The sequence below is a fragment of the Heterodontus francisci genome, chromosome 14 (genome assembly GCF_036365525.1).
Source record: "Heterodontus francisci isolate sHetFra1 chromosome 14, sHetFra1.hap1, whole genome shotgun sequence".
NCBI lineage: Eukaryota > Metazoa > Chordata > Chondrichthyes > Heterodontiformes > Heterodontidae > Heterodontus > Heterodontus francisci.
In genome coordinates, this window is record NC_090384.1 from 49,133,496 (window position 1) to 49,150,800 (window position 17,305).

Here is a 17,305-nt window from a genome sequence, read left to right on the forward strand (position 1 = left end):
CCTTCCTGAAGTTCAGTGCCCAAAACTGAACTCTGTACTCAATTGGGTCTGACCAAGTGCATGGCCAGGTGAGGAGGGGGGTCACAGACCCCCTCTCGCCCTTCCTCATTTGACCACAATAGGGTTTTTTTTTTTTTAAAACAGTGGATGTGCTTACCATCTGAGTGTTTTACCCTTTACCTTTAATGTGATCGTGAAAGAACCAATCGGACAGGTTTTCTTGAGTTTTAACAAGAGGAGAGTTTAATGTACTTAATCTAAACAAAATAATTTTTTTTTTTTTAAATCGCTACACATTCACACAAGAATCACACACACACGTGCACACAAATAGATTACAGAGTGAGAAGTAGATTTGTGGTTGAGTTAGAGTCCAGAATAAATAAAATTTAAATGCACAGTCTGTGAGGTTGGATGATTCTGTGGTCTTCTGGATGAAGTTGTATTCTTGAAGTCTTTGGCTAGTCAAAGTGCACTTTGTGAATGTTTGTGGATGGGGTGCCAATTAAGTGGGCTGCTTTGTACTGGATTGTGTTGAGCTTCACCCATCCAGGCAAGTGGAGAGTATTCCATCACACTTGTGACTTGTGCCTTGTAGATGGTGGACAGGCTTTGGGGGGTCAGGAGGGGAGTTAACCGCCACAGGATTCCTAGCCTCTGACCTGCTCTTGTAGCCACAGTATTTATGTGGCTACTCCAGTTCAGTTTCTGGTTAATGGTAACTCTCAGGATGTTGATAGTGGGGGATTCAGCGATCGTAATAGAAACATAGAAAACAGGAGGAGTAGGCCATTCGGCCCTTCGGGCCTGCTCCGCCATTCAAAAAAGATCATGGCTGATCATCTAATTCAGTACCCTGCTCCTGCTTTCTCCCCATATCCCTGAATCCCTTTGGCATTAATATATCTGTCTCCTTCTTGAATATATTTAATGGCTTGGCCTCTACTGCCTTCTGCGGTGGAGATTTCCACAGGTTCACCACCCTCTGAGTGAAGAAATTTCTCCTCATCTCAGTTCTAAATGGCATACTCCGTATCCTGAGACTGTAACCCCTTGTTCTGGACTCACCAGCCATCGGGAACATCCTCCCTGCACCTAGCCTGTCTAGTCCTGATAGAATTTTATAGGTTTCTATGAGAAACTCTCATTCTACTAAACTCTAGTGAATATAAGCCTAGTCGACCCAATCTCTCCTCATACATCAATCCTGCCATCCCAGGAATCAGTCTAGTAAATCTTTGCACTCCCTCCAAGGCAAGAACATCCTTCATCAGATAAGGAGACCAAAACTGCACACAATACTCCAAATGTGGTCTCACCAAGGCCCTGTATAATTGCAGCAAGACATCCTTGCTCCTGCACTCAAATCCTCTTGCAATGAAGGCCAGCATACCTTTTGCCTTCCTAACTACTTGCTGCACCTGAATGCTTGCTTTAAGCGACTGGTGTACACGGACACCCAGGTCTCATTGCACGGCCCCCTTTCCCAATCTATCACCATTCAGATAATAACCTGCCTTTCTGTTTTTACAAAGTGGATAACCTTACATTTATCCACGTTATACTGCATCTGCCATGCATCTGCCCACTCACCCAACTTGTCCAAATCACATTGGAGCCTCTTTGCATCCTTCTCACAGCTCACATTCCCTCCCAGTTTTGTGTCATCTGCAAACTTGGAAATGTTACATTTAGTTCCCTCACCCAAGTCATTAATACATATTGTGAATAGCTGGGGCCCAAGCACTGATCCTTGCGGTACCCCACTAGTCACTGCCTGCCACCCGGAAAAAGACCCATTTATTCCTACTCTGTTTCCTGTCTGTCAATCAATTCTCAATCCATGCCAGTATATTACCCCCAATCCCATGTGCTTTAACTTTTCACACTAACCTCTTATGTGGGACTTATCAAAAGCCTTCTGAAAATCCAAATACACCACATCCACTGATTCTCCCTTATCTATTGTACGAGTTACATCCTCAAAAAACTCCAGTAGATTTGTTAAACATAATTTCCCTTTCGTAAACCCATGCTGACTTTGCCCAATCCCATTTATGCTTTCCATTGAATGTCAAGGAGGGGATGGTTAGATTCTCTCTTGTTGGAGAGAGTCATTGCCTGGCACTTATGTGGCTCTTGAGCATCCTGATTTTAATCGCTCTACCAATGACAGACATGCCTTCAGCTGTCAAGGCCCCAAGTTCTGGAAGTCCCTTCCTAAACCTCTCCTCCTCTCTTTGCTCCTTTAAAACCTAGCTCTATAACCAAGCTCTTGGTCATTTGCCCCAATATCTCCTTATATGGTTCAGTGTCAGATTTTGCTTTATAACATTCCCATGAAGTGCTTTGGGATATTTTGTTACATTTAAGGCACTCTATAAATACAAGTTGTTGTTGTTTTCTATTTTCACTTGTGGTTTAGTGAAGTATTGAGCAGGTTAAGATGTGCTCCAGATTGCATGAAATACATGGTTTGCTTTCAGGAGTGGTCAGAAGGTCCAAATTATAACAGTACTTGAGTTATCTCCAGCCCCTGGCTAAGTATAGTGAGCTGAAAATTGAACCTTGTGTGGAATGATCCATAGCTGAAATTATTGGCTAGCTAATAAAAATGTTATGGCTAAGATTAGGGAATCAAGACAAGTTTGTTACTGGATAAAGTTTATTTCTTTTAAATTATTTGATTTTTGTAAGCACTACACATTCAATTTCCATGTTATGTATGCTGCTTAATTCAAATTATTGAATAATTCAAAATTTTAATACAGAAACAACCTGAAATAGACTGTTTGTTCCTAAGTAGAACTTAAATAGTTAAAATTATACACAACTGTATAAATATAGACAGTGTTAATTGTATGTTCAGAAGTGATAAGCCACTGTTAAATTAAAGACGCTTCCATGTTTCAGCACTGGTTTGAAGAAACTGATGCTATGGGCCCTGAAGCACTGGCCTTTCCCCATTTAGTCTCACTTACCACTGTTGTGCATTATAGCCAGCCAGAAGTCAATGTGGCAGCAGATCGCATGACCCACAGGAAAGTATCTCTTCACTACCACTGGAACAACGCAAAATGACCCATTTATATTTTAAAGCACAGCCTATGGTGACAGAACTGTGCATTTCCCATTAGCTGCATTTTTGTAACATAAAAATACCTAAACATACAACTATGAGCATTGAAATGAGTGCGATAGCACTCCCCATTGTCCTGGATTTCAGCTAAGCCTGTGGTTAACTAAGCAACTATGGTTGCTGTTACAGGTGCCAAGGGAAATGAGGCTGTATGTTTTTAAATCTAGTTCTGCTTTACTGCCAATATTTTTCAACCATTAGAGTCTCTGATGCACAGTAACTTAAAGCGATATTACCAAAGACACAGTTGATTAATTACGCTGAAAGCAAAATGTCACGCACTGTTCTTACAATTTATGGTGATGCCAATTTTTTAACAATGCCAGACAAACTCACAGGTTCAAGCGTTCCCAGGGTTCGATGGAGAATGGAGTTCCTCTTAATCCTGGAGCACTGATTCAAACTTATATATTCATTGGTTACAAAGAGATGCAGGGAACCATTTTCGTGGTTCCTACATCCATTGCGCAGCACCTATCCGGGCTCACAAGTTCCAGTATTTCCTATCACAGGCCATAAAATGGCCTGCAGTTATTCCTGACATAGAACTAACTCCCAATAGAGCTTTCCTCTGGTTAAAGGAGGAGGAGGATCTGGAGAAGTTGGAAGCCTCAGAGGCCTGCAATTGATTTCCCAACTGCCAGCCTTGAGGCTGGCTGTAAGAATTCCCAAAGCCTGAATATCTCTTATTTAGTTGGATGAAACTGGTAAACTTACATGTGAGCTTTTCAATGGTTTATTGCAGAGTTCCCTCAAAACCTCCAAGTCTAACATTATGGGGCTTTCCTATGTCTGGGTACTGTCAGATCATCTAATTCACTGTTTGCATTAATATTTTAAAGGTCATTTCTAGTTTTGGGGAATTAAATGAGTAGCTGTAAGAATTTCAAAGGGTTGCAGACGACCCAAGATTTAAAGTTCAAAAATCTCTCCATGAGTGCTTACAGAGACAAAGTTAGAAAGGCGAGAGCCATAAACCAGGTGGGCTTATTTAGTTGACAGTTGGAACCAGAAAGTCTAGAAGAGATTGCTGTGTCATTGCTGGCAATATCAATTATTCATGTGGGTATCAGGAATCAGAGATGTTTTGGGAGTTGCAAGATAATTAGTTTAAATTGCCATCTGGGACATCAGACGTGTACCACATTGGTATGTAAATAGATGATGCAGGGGTGCCTGTTGGTGTTTTGATATGTGTGCTTGCTAACAGACAAGCAGATGGCTTTTGGAAAGCTGTTGGCTTCAGACAGGAAGTTGGCCACAGAGAAAGCAGTTGGCTTTGGGAGTAGCTGGGCTCAGGAGCAAAGAGGCCAATGGGAACCAGGGTTGTTTCTGTTTCGAGTAAGGCCCGTGCTCAAGCTGGGAAGTCCAGATTCAGGAAGAGAACTGGAGAATTTACCTAGTTGAAGCTAGAGGGAGAATCCTCAGGAGATCTCATACCTCGGAAGATATGAGAAATTAAGGAAAATTGAAGTGCATTCCTAAGAGCTGTGGTACACTTTGGATTGGTTCCAGAAGAAGTGAACAAACTGCCAAGATCCTGCAACATTTAGGGGAACTCTTGGGGTGGAAGTAACCATCAAATAGGAGTGTTCTGTTGAGATTTAGAGTTTAATGTATTTGTGTTCATGTTCTGTTAAGATTTTAAGTTTCAAATATGGGTTTCCAAATTGTAGTGTTAAACAAAGCAAAATACTATTAACTTAACGCTTGTACAGCAAAGTTTTTTGTTTATAAAGTGAGATCTTGTGGTGTAATTCTTTCAGTAATAACTGGGAATTAGACTTTCTCTTTTTAGAAGTTACCAGACCCTAATGGGATCGTAACAGTATCCATGATTGCAAGTCAATAAAAATCAGACAGGAGGTGGGGAACATCCTCTGTCTTATTTGCATCCTACCACTGAACTTATGCCTTAACTGTGACTGCAGCCCAGTCCTAGTATCCTCAGAAAGCTCAAAGTCCTGGAGAAACATGAAAGAGTTAGAAACTCAGTTGTGAATCTGCCCCCCTTTTTGACCTTTATACACCATTCCATGGGTACAGTGTTCCGGTGGGGGGGGGGGGGGGGTTGGTGGTGGTGAAGGCGGCTTGGAAAAAAATCAGCCCCTAAAAGTTTTAATTATAGAACGGCTGTTCCCTCCAATGGTCTAAAACTCACATATGGAATAATGTTTTGGGAGCAGACAGAACGTGAATGGTTTCATATTTAAGAAATACTAGCAGCTCCCCTACAGCACTGCTCAAGGTGAATCAGAATACATGAAGATGTCTGAGGTGTGATGACTAACATATGACAAGCGTGATGCTCACAGAAAATTCAGCGTGTATGTAAGACCTTTAATATATTATAGATAACTTGTGCTGAATCACACAATCTCATGTTACATAACATAGCTTAAAAATTATATGGACAGACTAAGACCCTTGTTCTTTTGACAATTTAATTCTTGCAGTGGCTCCATCAAGGCTGTAAGATGGAATTTAAGAGTGTTAAGAGTGTTGTGATGCATGATTACTCACCATCAGCATCTCACTTGTGAGGGAATTCACAAGGTCTGAGACTGAGGAGCGAGGTTCTGTTCTCCTGTCAGAGTCATCCTGAGGAACCTGCCCTTGCACAGGGGTTGTATTTATTGGCTTATTTCCAGTGGGTAACCTGCAAATAGAAATAACAGTTAATAATCTGACAAGACCAATGTCACCACAATGATAACTATGGGCTGCTCCATTAGCAAAGGAGACTGGATCCCTTTTCTTTCCCTGGTCTAACTAGGCTTTGATGGCTGCAAAAAAAAAAATCACAATTACCCCAACGGACCTGCTTCAAGAAAGCTCAATTTTCTCAAAATAGTCCACGTGGTTCGTAAAACTAAAAATGAATTTATATGTTAAGCATTTAATGATAATTTAACTAATTATGCATTAGTCATCATTAATTTACATAAGGTAACTTGGGAAATATTAGAGAAATGGATGGAATATGGAAAACAGATTCACAAAAAAAGACATTTTTATATTGTGCATATAGGTGAACTACATCTGTAATGTAGTGATCAATTTAAACCTTAAGCAATAGTGGTGTATGACAATCCTGTGATGACCATCAGGCCTCATAATTCAAACTCTGCAGTTTATGAAGACTGCATAATAAATGCTAAATAACCCCCTTTTCCCACTCTGACCTGTGTCTTAGTGACAAGAGGCCACTTGTTTTTATTAGTTGCATTTGTGCAACTTTATTTCCTTGCTTTTAAGTTTCCTATCCTCATACCTCCTCTATTTGTTGGGAGGATAGAGACAAGTCTGGGTTGCAGGCTTCACCATGGTCAGCATGATGGTCACCTTTCAACTGACCGACAGCAAAACATACTTCTGTGGAAGGCAGACTGGCCAGGCTTCGCTCAGTTTATGGACAAAGAGTTATGCATCACACAACATCCTACCCAAGCTAAGCACTGCCAAAACACAACCAACGAAAGCAGAAATCGAATGGTAGCTGTGACAGGCATCTGACTTAACAGCATTCAACTTCAAACATCCTATTTTCAACACTTGGCCATTCACAGAAATTTATTTTTTTAAAGTTAACAGATCTAATTTTAAAGAAACATTTTCAGGTAATGTTGAAGTTACCTTAATCCCATGGCCAGCAGAAATTTAATTCCACTAGCAGTAAACTACAGAATGGGCTAATTAATAACCTTGCTGTAAAGGAGCCATTAGGAAACAGTGACCACAATATGATAGAATTCTACATTAAGTTTGAAAGAGATATAGTTCATTCTGAAACTAGGGTCTTAAATCTGAACAAAGGAAACTATGAAGGTATGAGGGGCAAGTTGGCTATGGTGGATTGGGAAAATAAATTAAAAGATTTGATAGTAGGCAGGCAACGGCCAGTATTTAAAGTAGTATTACACAGTTTGCAACAAATATACATTCCTTGAAGACACAAAAACCCAACAGGAAAGGTGAATCAACCATGGCTAACAAAAGAAGTGGCTTATAGGGTCGCCAGAAAAAGTGGCAAGCCCGAGGATTGGAGTCCAACAAAGGAGGACCAAGAAACTGATAAAGAAAGGGAAGAGATTATTAATGTAAGTTAGCTAGAAACATAAAGACAGATTGTAAAAGCTTCTTTAGGTATGTGAAAAGGAAACTATTAGCAAGGACGAATGTGGGTCCATTACAGGCAGAGACAGGAGAGTTTGTGGTGGAGAATGAGGAAATGGCAGAGAGACTAAACAATTGCTTGTGTCTGTCTTTATGGAGGAAGACACAGAACATCTCCCAGAAACACTAGGGAACCAAACAACTTGTAAAAATGAGGAACTGAAAGTAATCAGGATCAATAAAGAGGTTGTACTCGAAAAATTAATTGGATTGAAAGTTGATAAACCCCCTGGACCAGATAAGCTACATCGGAGTATTGAAGGAGGTGGCCTTAGAGGTAGTGGATGCATTGGTCATTATCTTTCAAAATTCTAGAGATTCTGGAAGTGTTCGTGCAGTTTGGAAAGTAGCAAATGTAACCTCACTATTTAAGAAGGAAGTGAGGGATGAAACAGCTACAGCTCTATTAGTCTGACGTCAGTAGTAGGGAAAATGTTAGAATCAATTATAAAAGGATGAGATAACTGGATACTTGGAAAATAATGATTTGATTGGGCAGAGTCAACATGGATCTCTGAAAGGGAAATCATGTTTGACAAATCTGTTGGAGTTTTTTTGAGGATGTTAGTTGTAGCGCAGATAAAGGAGAACCAGTGGATGTGGTGTATTTGGATTTTCAGAACTTTTTGATAAGGTCTCACACAGGAGGTTAGTAAACAAAATTAGAGCACACGGGATTAGGGGTAATATACTGCTATGGACCAAGAATTGGTTAACAGACATAAAGCAGAGAGCAGGAATAAATGGGTAATTTTCAGGGTGACAGGCTATTACTAACGGGGTACCACATGGATCAGTGCTTGGGCCACAGCTGTTCACAATCTATATAAATTTGGATATGGGGACCAATTATAATATTTCCAAATTTGCAGATGACACAAAACTAGGAGGGAATGCAAGTTGTGAGGAGGATGCAAGGAGGGTTCAAGGGGAGTTGGACAGGCTAAGTGAATGGGCAAGAACACGGCAGATGGAATATAATGTGAGTAAGCGTGAAGTGATCCACTTTGGTAGAAAAAAAACCAGAAAGGCAGAGTATTTCTTAAATGGAGTGGTTATGAAGTGTTGATGTCCAAAGAGACCTGGGTGTCCTTGTTCATGAGTCACTAAAAGCTAGTATGCAGATGCAGGAAGCAAATAGGAAGGCAAACGGTATGTTGGCCTTCGTTGCAAAGGGATTTGAGCACAGGATTAAAGATGTATTGCTGCAATGGTATAAAGCCTTGATGAGATCGCACCTGGAGTATTGTGTACAGTTATGGTCTCCTTATCTAAGGAAGGATATACTTGCCATAGAGGGACTGCAGAGGAGGTTCACCAGACTAATCCCAAGAATGGCAGGATTGTCTTATGAGGAGACTGCAGAAACTCGGTAAACTAGGAGTTTTGAAGAATGAGAGGTGATCTCATTGAAACTTAAATTCTTACAGGGCATGACTGGGTAGATGTGGATATGATGTTACTGGTTGGTGAGTATAGAACAAGGGGACAGAGTCTCAGAATAAGGGGAAGGCCATTTAAGACCGAGATAAGGAAGAATCTCTTTAGTCAGAAGGTGGTGAGTCTGTGGAATTCTCTACCCCAGAAGCTCAATCATTGAGCATGTTAAGACAGAAATCAATAGGTTTCTGAATACTAACGACATCAAGGGATATAGGGATAGTGGTGAAAAATGGCATAGAGGTAGACGATCAGCCACAATCTGTTTGAGCAGACTTGACGGGTCGAATGGCCTACTCCTGCTCCTACTTCCTATGAACTAATCAGACCATGCTGATACTAAACACTAAATTGTACTAAGTAGAAGGAATATAACACTAATAAATTGGGGAAAACAAAATCGGTCTACCACTCTATGGAGTGTACTATCGAAGTCTAGAATATGAATGCTCAAATAATGTTGTACCAGCACACAGAAAAAGACACATAATAAATGGGTGATGAAATGGCAGTTATGAAATAATCACATTAACAACACAGTAAACCAGTCAGTACAAGGATACTGTGAATCCTATTATATTGAGTGGTAAATGGAAATTTGATATAGTTTGCGTTGTATTTTTTAGCTTTGTGGAGCTAGAGGAAATCACAGAATGGTTTGTATAGTGAGCAGTTGATTGTTTTTTTTGAAGACAAAGCTCATTGATAGAGAAGATTAGAGCTCTACTTTACAACATGGCCAGAGTCTCCGGATCTCAATTTGTATCTAAGGTCTTTATGATTGCAATAGGAACAGAGGAGCAGGAGTAGGCCATTCGGCCCTTCGTGCCTGCTCTGCCATTCAATAAAATCATGGCTGATCTGTTGTGGTCTCAACTCCACTTTCCAGTCTCTCCCCACCTCCCCCCTCCAAAAAACCCTAGACTCCCTTGTCTATCAAAAATCTAACTAACTTAGCTTTGAATAAATTCAATGACTACTGCTTTCTGGGGAAGAGAATTCCACAGACTAATGACCGTTTCAGGAAAAAAAATTAGTCTTCAAAGGAAGACCTCTTATTCTTAAACTCTATCCCCCAATTCTAGGGTCACCCAGAAGTGGAAATATCCTTCCAGCATCCACCCGGTCCAGTCCCCTCAGGATCTTCTATGTTTCAATAAGATCACCTCTCATTCTTCTAAACACCAACAGGTATAGGCCCAAGCTTGTCAACCTTTCCTCACAAGATAAGCCCTTCATCCCTGGAATTAGTAGAGTGAACCTTCTCTGAATTGATTCTATTGCAATAATATCCTTTTTCAAATAAGGAGACCAAAACTGTACACAGTACTCCAGATGTGGTCTCACCAAGGTTCTGTGCACCTGCAGTAAAACTTCCCTACCTTTACACTCTACTCCCCTTGCAATAAATGGCAACATTCCATTTGCCTTCCTGGTCATTTGTTGTAACTGCATACTAACCTTTTGAGATTCATGTACCAGGACACACAGATCCCTCCAAGTTCTGCAATCTCGCTCCATTTAAATAGTATACAGCTTTTCTATTCTTCCTGCCAAAGTGGACAAGTTCACATTTTCTCATTACAGTCCATTTACCAAACTTTTGCCCTTTTACTTAATCTATCCATATCCTTTTGTAGGCTCTTTACCTCCTCCTGACAACTTACTTTCCTTCCTATTTTGGTGTAATTGGCAAATTTAGCTACCATACATTTGGTTCCTTCATCCACGTCATTGATGTACATTGTAAATAGTTGAGGCCCCCCAGCACTGATTCCTGTGGCACTCCACTGGTTAGTGCTTGCCAACCTGAAAAAGACCCATTTATCCCTACTGTCTGCTTCCTGGTATCTAACCAGTCCTTTATCCATGATGTTACCCCCTACACCATCTGCTCTGCATGTGCAATGCATCATGAGAAGCTGTATTTTTGACCGTTATTAAAGATTAGTGCCAAGTTTAAAGAGGAAACCTGAACGTCTCTGGTTTGTACTGTTGTGTATGCATACGATCCACTGGCAGTTTCATGGTGGATAATCCTGAGGTCTTGGCATCCTCTTGGTAGAGATAACTCATAATACATATGCAACAATATACTAAAACATACTATAAATAACCAGATCAAAAATTAATTAACTGGATCAATGTTTCCTCGTATAATGCTAGGTGTATATTGGTACTGGCAAGTTAGAGCAGCTCAGCTCCTGCAAGGCAAAGGTAACTTGCAGAATATTTGCTACATTGATGTGTTACTAATACTTAATGTTATGAAGCAAATATGCAGCCAGAACTGAATGAACTTGCCGCATTATTGTTGTCCTACAAGCAGTTTTCTTGCTTGGTCATAAAACCTGGCCGCTAAAAACAGTAATGCAACATTGATGGAATGGTGCAGCAAACATGCTCGATATAAGCTGTGTTTTGGAATTAACCAGGTGACTAAGCAGAATGAAGTAATGGTAGCTTCAAACAAGCTTCCATAGCACTTAACTAGGCTTCAGTTATTTCAAAATTGTGCTAAAAATCATCTTACATTCCAAAACGTTGATCCCCTTTGATAATTCTTTAAATATTTGGAAGAAAATTATACTGTTCCTTTAAAACTAGTTAGATAATCTAGAATACAAAATAATAAATTCTTGCAATTTATGCCACCTTATCACATCTGTACATCTTAAAGCTTTTCACACTATGAAATACTATAGTGCTGATTTTAACCTTGGGGTGGCACAGTGGCGCAGTGGTTAGCAGCGCAGCCTCACAGCTCCAGTGACCCTGGTTCAATTCTGGGTACTGCCTGTGTGGAGTTTGCAAGTTCTCCCTGTGTCTGCGTGGGTTTCCTCCGGGTACTCCGGTTTCCTCCCACATGCTAAAGACTTGCAGGTTGATAGGTTAATTGGCCATTATAAATTGCCCCTAGTATAGGTTGGTGGTAGGGAAATATAGGGACAGGTGGGGATGTGGTAGGAATATGGGATTAGTGTAGGATTAGTATAAAACATGGGTGGTTGATGGTCAGCACAGACTCGGTGGGCCGAAGGGCCTGTTTCAGTGCTGTATCTCTTAAAAAAAAAACATGATCTGCATTGGATGTGTGGTTTATGTTCCATCTAATTTTTGGCTCTACTGAAGTCAATTGGGCATCTAACCTGAACATGCCTCCATTCTCACCACCTTAGGGTGAAATCAGGAATCATATTTCATGCTGTGTATTGGAGTACAAGTACTTAAAAGTTACATTTTATAAACACAGCAACCTGTCTTGCATCAAGATTCTGACAGCTGACACTACAAAAGTAATAATTAGACCTCCTTCATTGGTTCAGTTGGCAAATGTATTGTCTGGTATGGTAACGATTCACAGAGACGAAGAAAAATGTAGATTTTATCCTCAGTCAGTGTGACATTAGCTGTTCTCAGCAATGCTGTAACTAGCTTAAGTGTTCTGGGGGTAGAAAAGAAAAAGATCCCTGCAGTTTTCATTCTTAATATTTATTTGGAAGTAGGCTAGATAACTAGCGTAGATCCAGCAGTAATACCGTACCCCTCTTCCACCCATGATTGAATTATCCTGGGCTCCATTTTACCTCCCGGGTGGGAATGTGACAAAGCGAGAAGGCGGCCAGTCCAGGAGCAGCAGCAACAGGCAGGCTTGGCAGATTTTAACGGTCAGGCATCAGTAGCATGCCGCTCGTCTACTTCCCCACCACAACAGCCAGGCAGTTGCTGGGAGCAGCTGACTGGCTATTAAAACTCAGACAGCAAGCAACCGCGGCTGGGGACCCAGGAGTACCCTGACAAAAGTTAAGTACTCTGAGGAGAAACAAAGGATTTGACAGATTAATATTTTATTTTGAAGACTTTAAAAATCAACCTGATTAATAAACTTTAGGCGTTTGTGAATATTTTTATTCTTCAAAGTAAGTTTAGCAACTTCCTGTCTCAAGCACCCCAATATCTGTTTCAGGGAAGATATGATATAGACCAGGTGCCCAACAAAGTTCCTTAATCTCAATTTGGAACTCAACCTTCTCTGCACCAAGGAAGCATTTTCTATACTAGCCATCTTTCTGGGCTCTGAGTGCGATGGACAGTTATGCATACACTGTTGCTAAATTAGCAACAGTTTTAGGCTATGGCCCTAAAACAGTCCAAATTCAAATAAAATTTTGATGGCCATAAAATGAGTGTTTTCATCCATCAGTTTGAGTTAAGGTCAAAGAGTGTGTTAACCCACTGTCACCTTGACTGCCTTCCCTCCCGATTAAAGCAGTTTTGCCAAAACTCTTTTCTTTTATGCCAAGCACACAATTGCTTGGTAATCATTAATCTTGATCACTGAAAGCAGAGCCTTACATCAGTAGTTTATACTGCGTCTGTGAAATGTACCTGTTGCATGCATCCCTCCCTCTATTCCTAACACCTCAGTGGGGGACTGTTAAGATTAATAGGAGACTGTGAGCCAAGATGAGCGGTCTCATTATCATAATAACAGGCAAGCAGCTCAGTGACTTACCTTGGTGCAAGTGACACCGTAGCTTTGCATGTTTTTATAAACCCTGGTTAAAAAATCTTTCCCAGAAAGTGTACCAGGATAACAATGGTCCTTTATAGTCTTCTAGAAGGTTATTAATGTGGATATTTTGCACTCTGCTAAACAAAGATTACCTATCTCATAGAATATATAGGCTTCAAGTTTAAGTAGTGAGAGTGACAGATGAACTGTGAATGTCCTGTCCCCCATCACAAATGGGGGTCTGTCATGGTAGACACCTTTTTTGGAGTCAGTGACATCAGTTGCACCTGTAAGCAGATGACACCCCTTATGTCCCAGAGTTGACACTCACTTCCCAACACCTATGTACAGAATAGTGCAACCTAGGGGATGTACTGATACATCCTCCTTGACATAAAAACACCATATTGCATCTTCATGTAATCCCACATGAAACGCTCCAAAATTTGACAAGGTAAGAAAATGTAGAAAAAAAATGAGGTAGATGCAAAATGTTAACTGGCTTTATTTAACAGACAACACATTAGCATACAGAGCTGTCTGTGAAATAAAGCTGCTTAATCTGACTCACTCAGTCATTATTACAGCTTAATCACCACATCATTGGTCAAAGAATTGAACATACTATGCATCACATCAGTGGGTCACCTTGCTAGACTTAAAATAACTCCCAACTACAATCCTGCATCTTAACCTTCCAACTCTCAGCAGATACTTGCTCTGAGGTGAAACGTTTAAAATGCAAAGCATCTTATTTTACTTGTGTGATCATGCTTTTCTCTAAAATGCCAAGATTTAAATTATGAACATACGAATTAAGAGGAGTAGGCCATTTGGCTCCTCGAGCCTGCTCCGCCATTTGATCTCCCCTCAGCCTTTTCTGTTCCAAGGAGAACAGCCTCAATCCTTCCTCATAGCTGCATTTTTCCAATCCTGGCAACATGCTTGTAAATCTCCTCTGTATCCTCTTTTGTGCAATAACATCCTTTCTGTAATGTGACCAGATCTGCACACAGTACTAACCAATGATTTATACAGTTCCAGCATAACCTCCCTGCTCTTATATTCTATACCTCGGCTAATAAAGGAAAGGATTCCCTATGCCTTCTTAACCACCTTATTGATCTGTCCTGCTACCTTCAGGGATCTGTGGACATTTACTCCAAGATCCGTCTCTTCCTCTACACCTCTCAGTATTTTCCCATTAATAGTGTATTCCTTTGCCTTGTTTGACCTCCCCAAATGCATCACCTCACACTTCTCCAGGTTGAATTCCATTTGACACTTTTCTGTCCATCTGACCAGACCATCAATATCTTCCTGCAGCTTACAGCTATCCTCCTTGCTATCTACCACATGGCCAACCATTGTGTCTGTAAACTTCTTGATCATGCCCCCTACATTTACGTCCAAATCGTTAATATATGCCACAAAAAGCAGGGGACCCAGTACAGAGCCCTGCAGAATGCCACTGGAAACAGCCCTCCAGTCGCTAAACCATCTATCAACAATTACCCTTTGTTTCCTGCCACTGAGCCAATTTTGTATCCACCTTGCTGCAATTCCCTGGATCCCATGGGATTTTTAAAAATAAAATAACCAGTCTGCTATGCAGAACCTGTCAAAAGCCTTGCTAAAATCCATGTGGACCATATCTATTGCACTACCCTCATCTATCTTCCTTGTTACTTCTTCAAAAAATTCGATCAAGTTGGTCAGACAAGATCTTCCCTTAACAAATCCATGCTGACTTTCCTTGATTAATCTGTGCCTTTCTAAGTGACAGTTTATCCTGTGTCTCAGAATAGATTCCAATAATTTTCCCACTGCTGAGGTTAGAGTGACTGGCCTGTAATCATTCAGTCTCCCCCTCGCTCCCTTTTTAAACAGGTGCAACGTCAGCAGTCCTCCAATCCTCTGGCACCACACCTGTATCCATTGAGGACTGGAAAATGATGGTCAGACCTTCCGCTATTTCCTCTCTTGCTTCTTGTAACAGCCTGGGGTACATTTCATCTGGCCCTGGTAATTTATGAACTTTCAAGGATGCTAATCCCATTAATACATCCTCTCTCCCTATGTTGATCACATCCAATACTTCACACCCTTCTTTCTTAACTACAATATGTGCATCGTCCCTCGCTTTTGTGAAGACAAACGCAAAGTATTCATTAAGAATGAAATCAACATCTTGCACCCCTGCACATAGGTTACCTTTTTGGTCTCTTATGGTCCCTACTCTAAATTTCCTTAGTTATCCTCTTACTCAATGTATTGATAAAACATCTTTGGGTTCACCTTGATTTTGCTTGCCAATATTCTTTCATACCCTCTCTTTGCTTTCCTAATTTCCTTTTTGTTTTCACCCCTCCACTATCTATACTCCTCTCAGCTTTCTGTAGGATTGACTTCTCAGTGTCAAATATAAGATTTCCTTTTCTGCCTTATCTTATCCTGTAGGCTCCTTGACATCCATGAGGCTCTAGATTTGGCCGTCTCACCCTTTTTCTTTGTGGGGACATGTTTACTCTGAACCCCTTGAATCTCCCCTTTGAATACCTCCCACTGCTCTGACACAGATTTACCTTCAAGTGGGTGTTTCCAGTCCACTTTTGCTAAATCACTTCTCAACTTAGTAAAATTGGCCTAGCCCCAATCAAGAACTCTAACTCGTGTTTGATCCTTGTACTTTTCCATAATTATGTTAAAACTGATGGAATTATGATCACAACCACCAAAATGTTCTCCCACTGTCACTCCTTCCACCTGCCCATCTTCATTTCCGAAATTGAAGTCAAAAACTGCTCCCTCTCTTGTTGGACTTGCTACATACTGGCCAAAAAGGTTCTCCTGAATGCACCTCAAGAATTCTGCTCCCTCAATTCCTTTCACACTAAAACTATCCCTGTTAATATTGGGGTAGTTAAAATCCCCTATTACTGCCCTATTGTTCTTGCACTTCTCAGAGATTTGCCTACATATCTGCTCTTCTAGCTCCCTCTGACTGTTCGGGAGTCTATAGTACACTCCCAGCAGTGTGATTGCCCCTTTTTCGTTTCTTAGTTCAATCCATGTGGCCTCATTTGATGAGCCTTCAGTCATAGAACATAGAACAGTACAGCACAGTACAGGCCCTTCGGCCCACGATGTTGTGCCGAACCTTTAACCTACTCTAGGATCAAACTACCTACATACCCTTCATACTACTATCATCCATGTACCTATCCAAGAGTCGCTTAAATGTCCCTAATGTATCTGCTTCTACTACCACCGCTGGTAGTGCATTCCACGCATCCACCACTCTCTGTGTAAAGAACCTACCTACCCTCCTCGACGACCTCCCTTTCTGCAGCTCTGATACTATCCCTGATTAGCAATGCCACTCCCCCACCTCTTTTACCTCCCTCCCTATTCCTTTTGAAACATCTAAACCCCGGAACATCCAACATCCATTCCTGCCCCTGTGATATCCAAGTCTCCGTAATGGCCACAATAGCTTCTTTTACCAAAATTGCCACTCCCCTCCTTTCATATCCCCCTCCCTATTGTGTCTGAAAACCCTGTAACCAGGAACGTTGAGCTGCCATATTCCTGTCCCTCCTTAAGTCATGTTTCTGTAATAACTATCATACTGCCACATGTCTATCTGTGCCCTCTTCTCCTCTGCTTTATTTGCTATATTCCTTACATTGAAATAGATACCCTTGAGCACTGCCAAACTCTATTTTTCAACCTTTGTTTCCGGTCTTCCAGACTCATCCATTAATTTTCTGCCTTCCATTTTCATTTCTGATTTTGTCCTAAATGAGTCTACCCTCAGGTCCCCAACCCTCTGCCAAACTAGTTTAAACCTTCCCTAACAGCACTAGCAAAACGTCCCACAAGGAACTCAGTCCCGGCTCTGTTCAGGTGCAAACAATCCGGCCTGTGCAGGTCCCATCTCCCCCAGAGCCGGTCCCATTGTCCCAAGAATCTGAAGCCTTCCCTCCCGCACCATCTTTCCAGCCATGCATTCATCGGTCTTATCCTTCAAT

At 41.1% G+C, this 17,305-nt stretch overlaps 1 protein-coding gene across 7 annotated transcripts in view; it reads right to left on the reverse strand.

The window, feature by feature from the left end:
* The window catches only part of LOC137377033 (synaptotagmin-7-like), a 1,016,894-nt gene that overhangs the window by 158,020 nt on the left and 841,569 nt on the right, over window positions 1–17,305 (reverse strand). For all 7 annotated transcript variants that reach the window (XM_068046201.1, XM_068046202.1, XM_068046200.1 and 4 more), the window contains one exon: window positions 5,663–5,798. In XM_068046201.1, coding sequence (XP_067902302.1) covers window positions 5,663–5,798 — 136 coding nt within the window. The remainder of the gene's footprint in view (window positions 1–5,662; window positions 5,799–17,305) is intronic.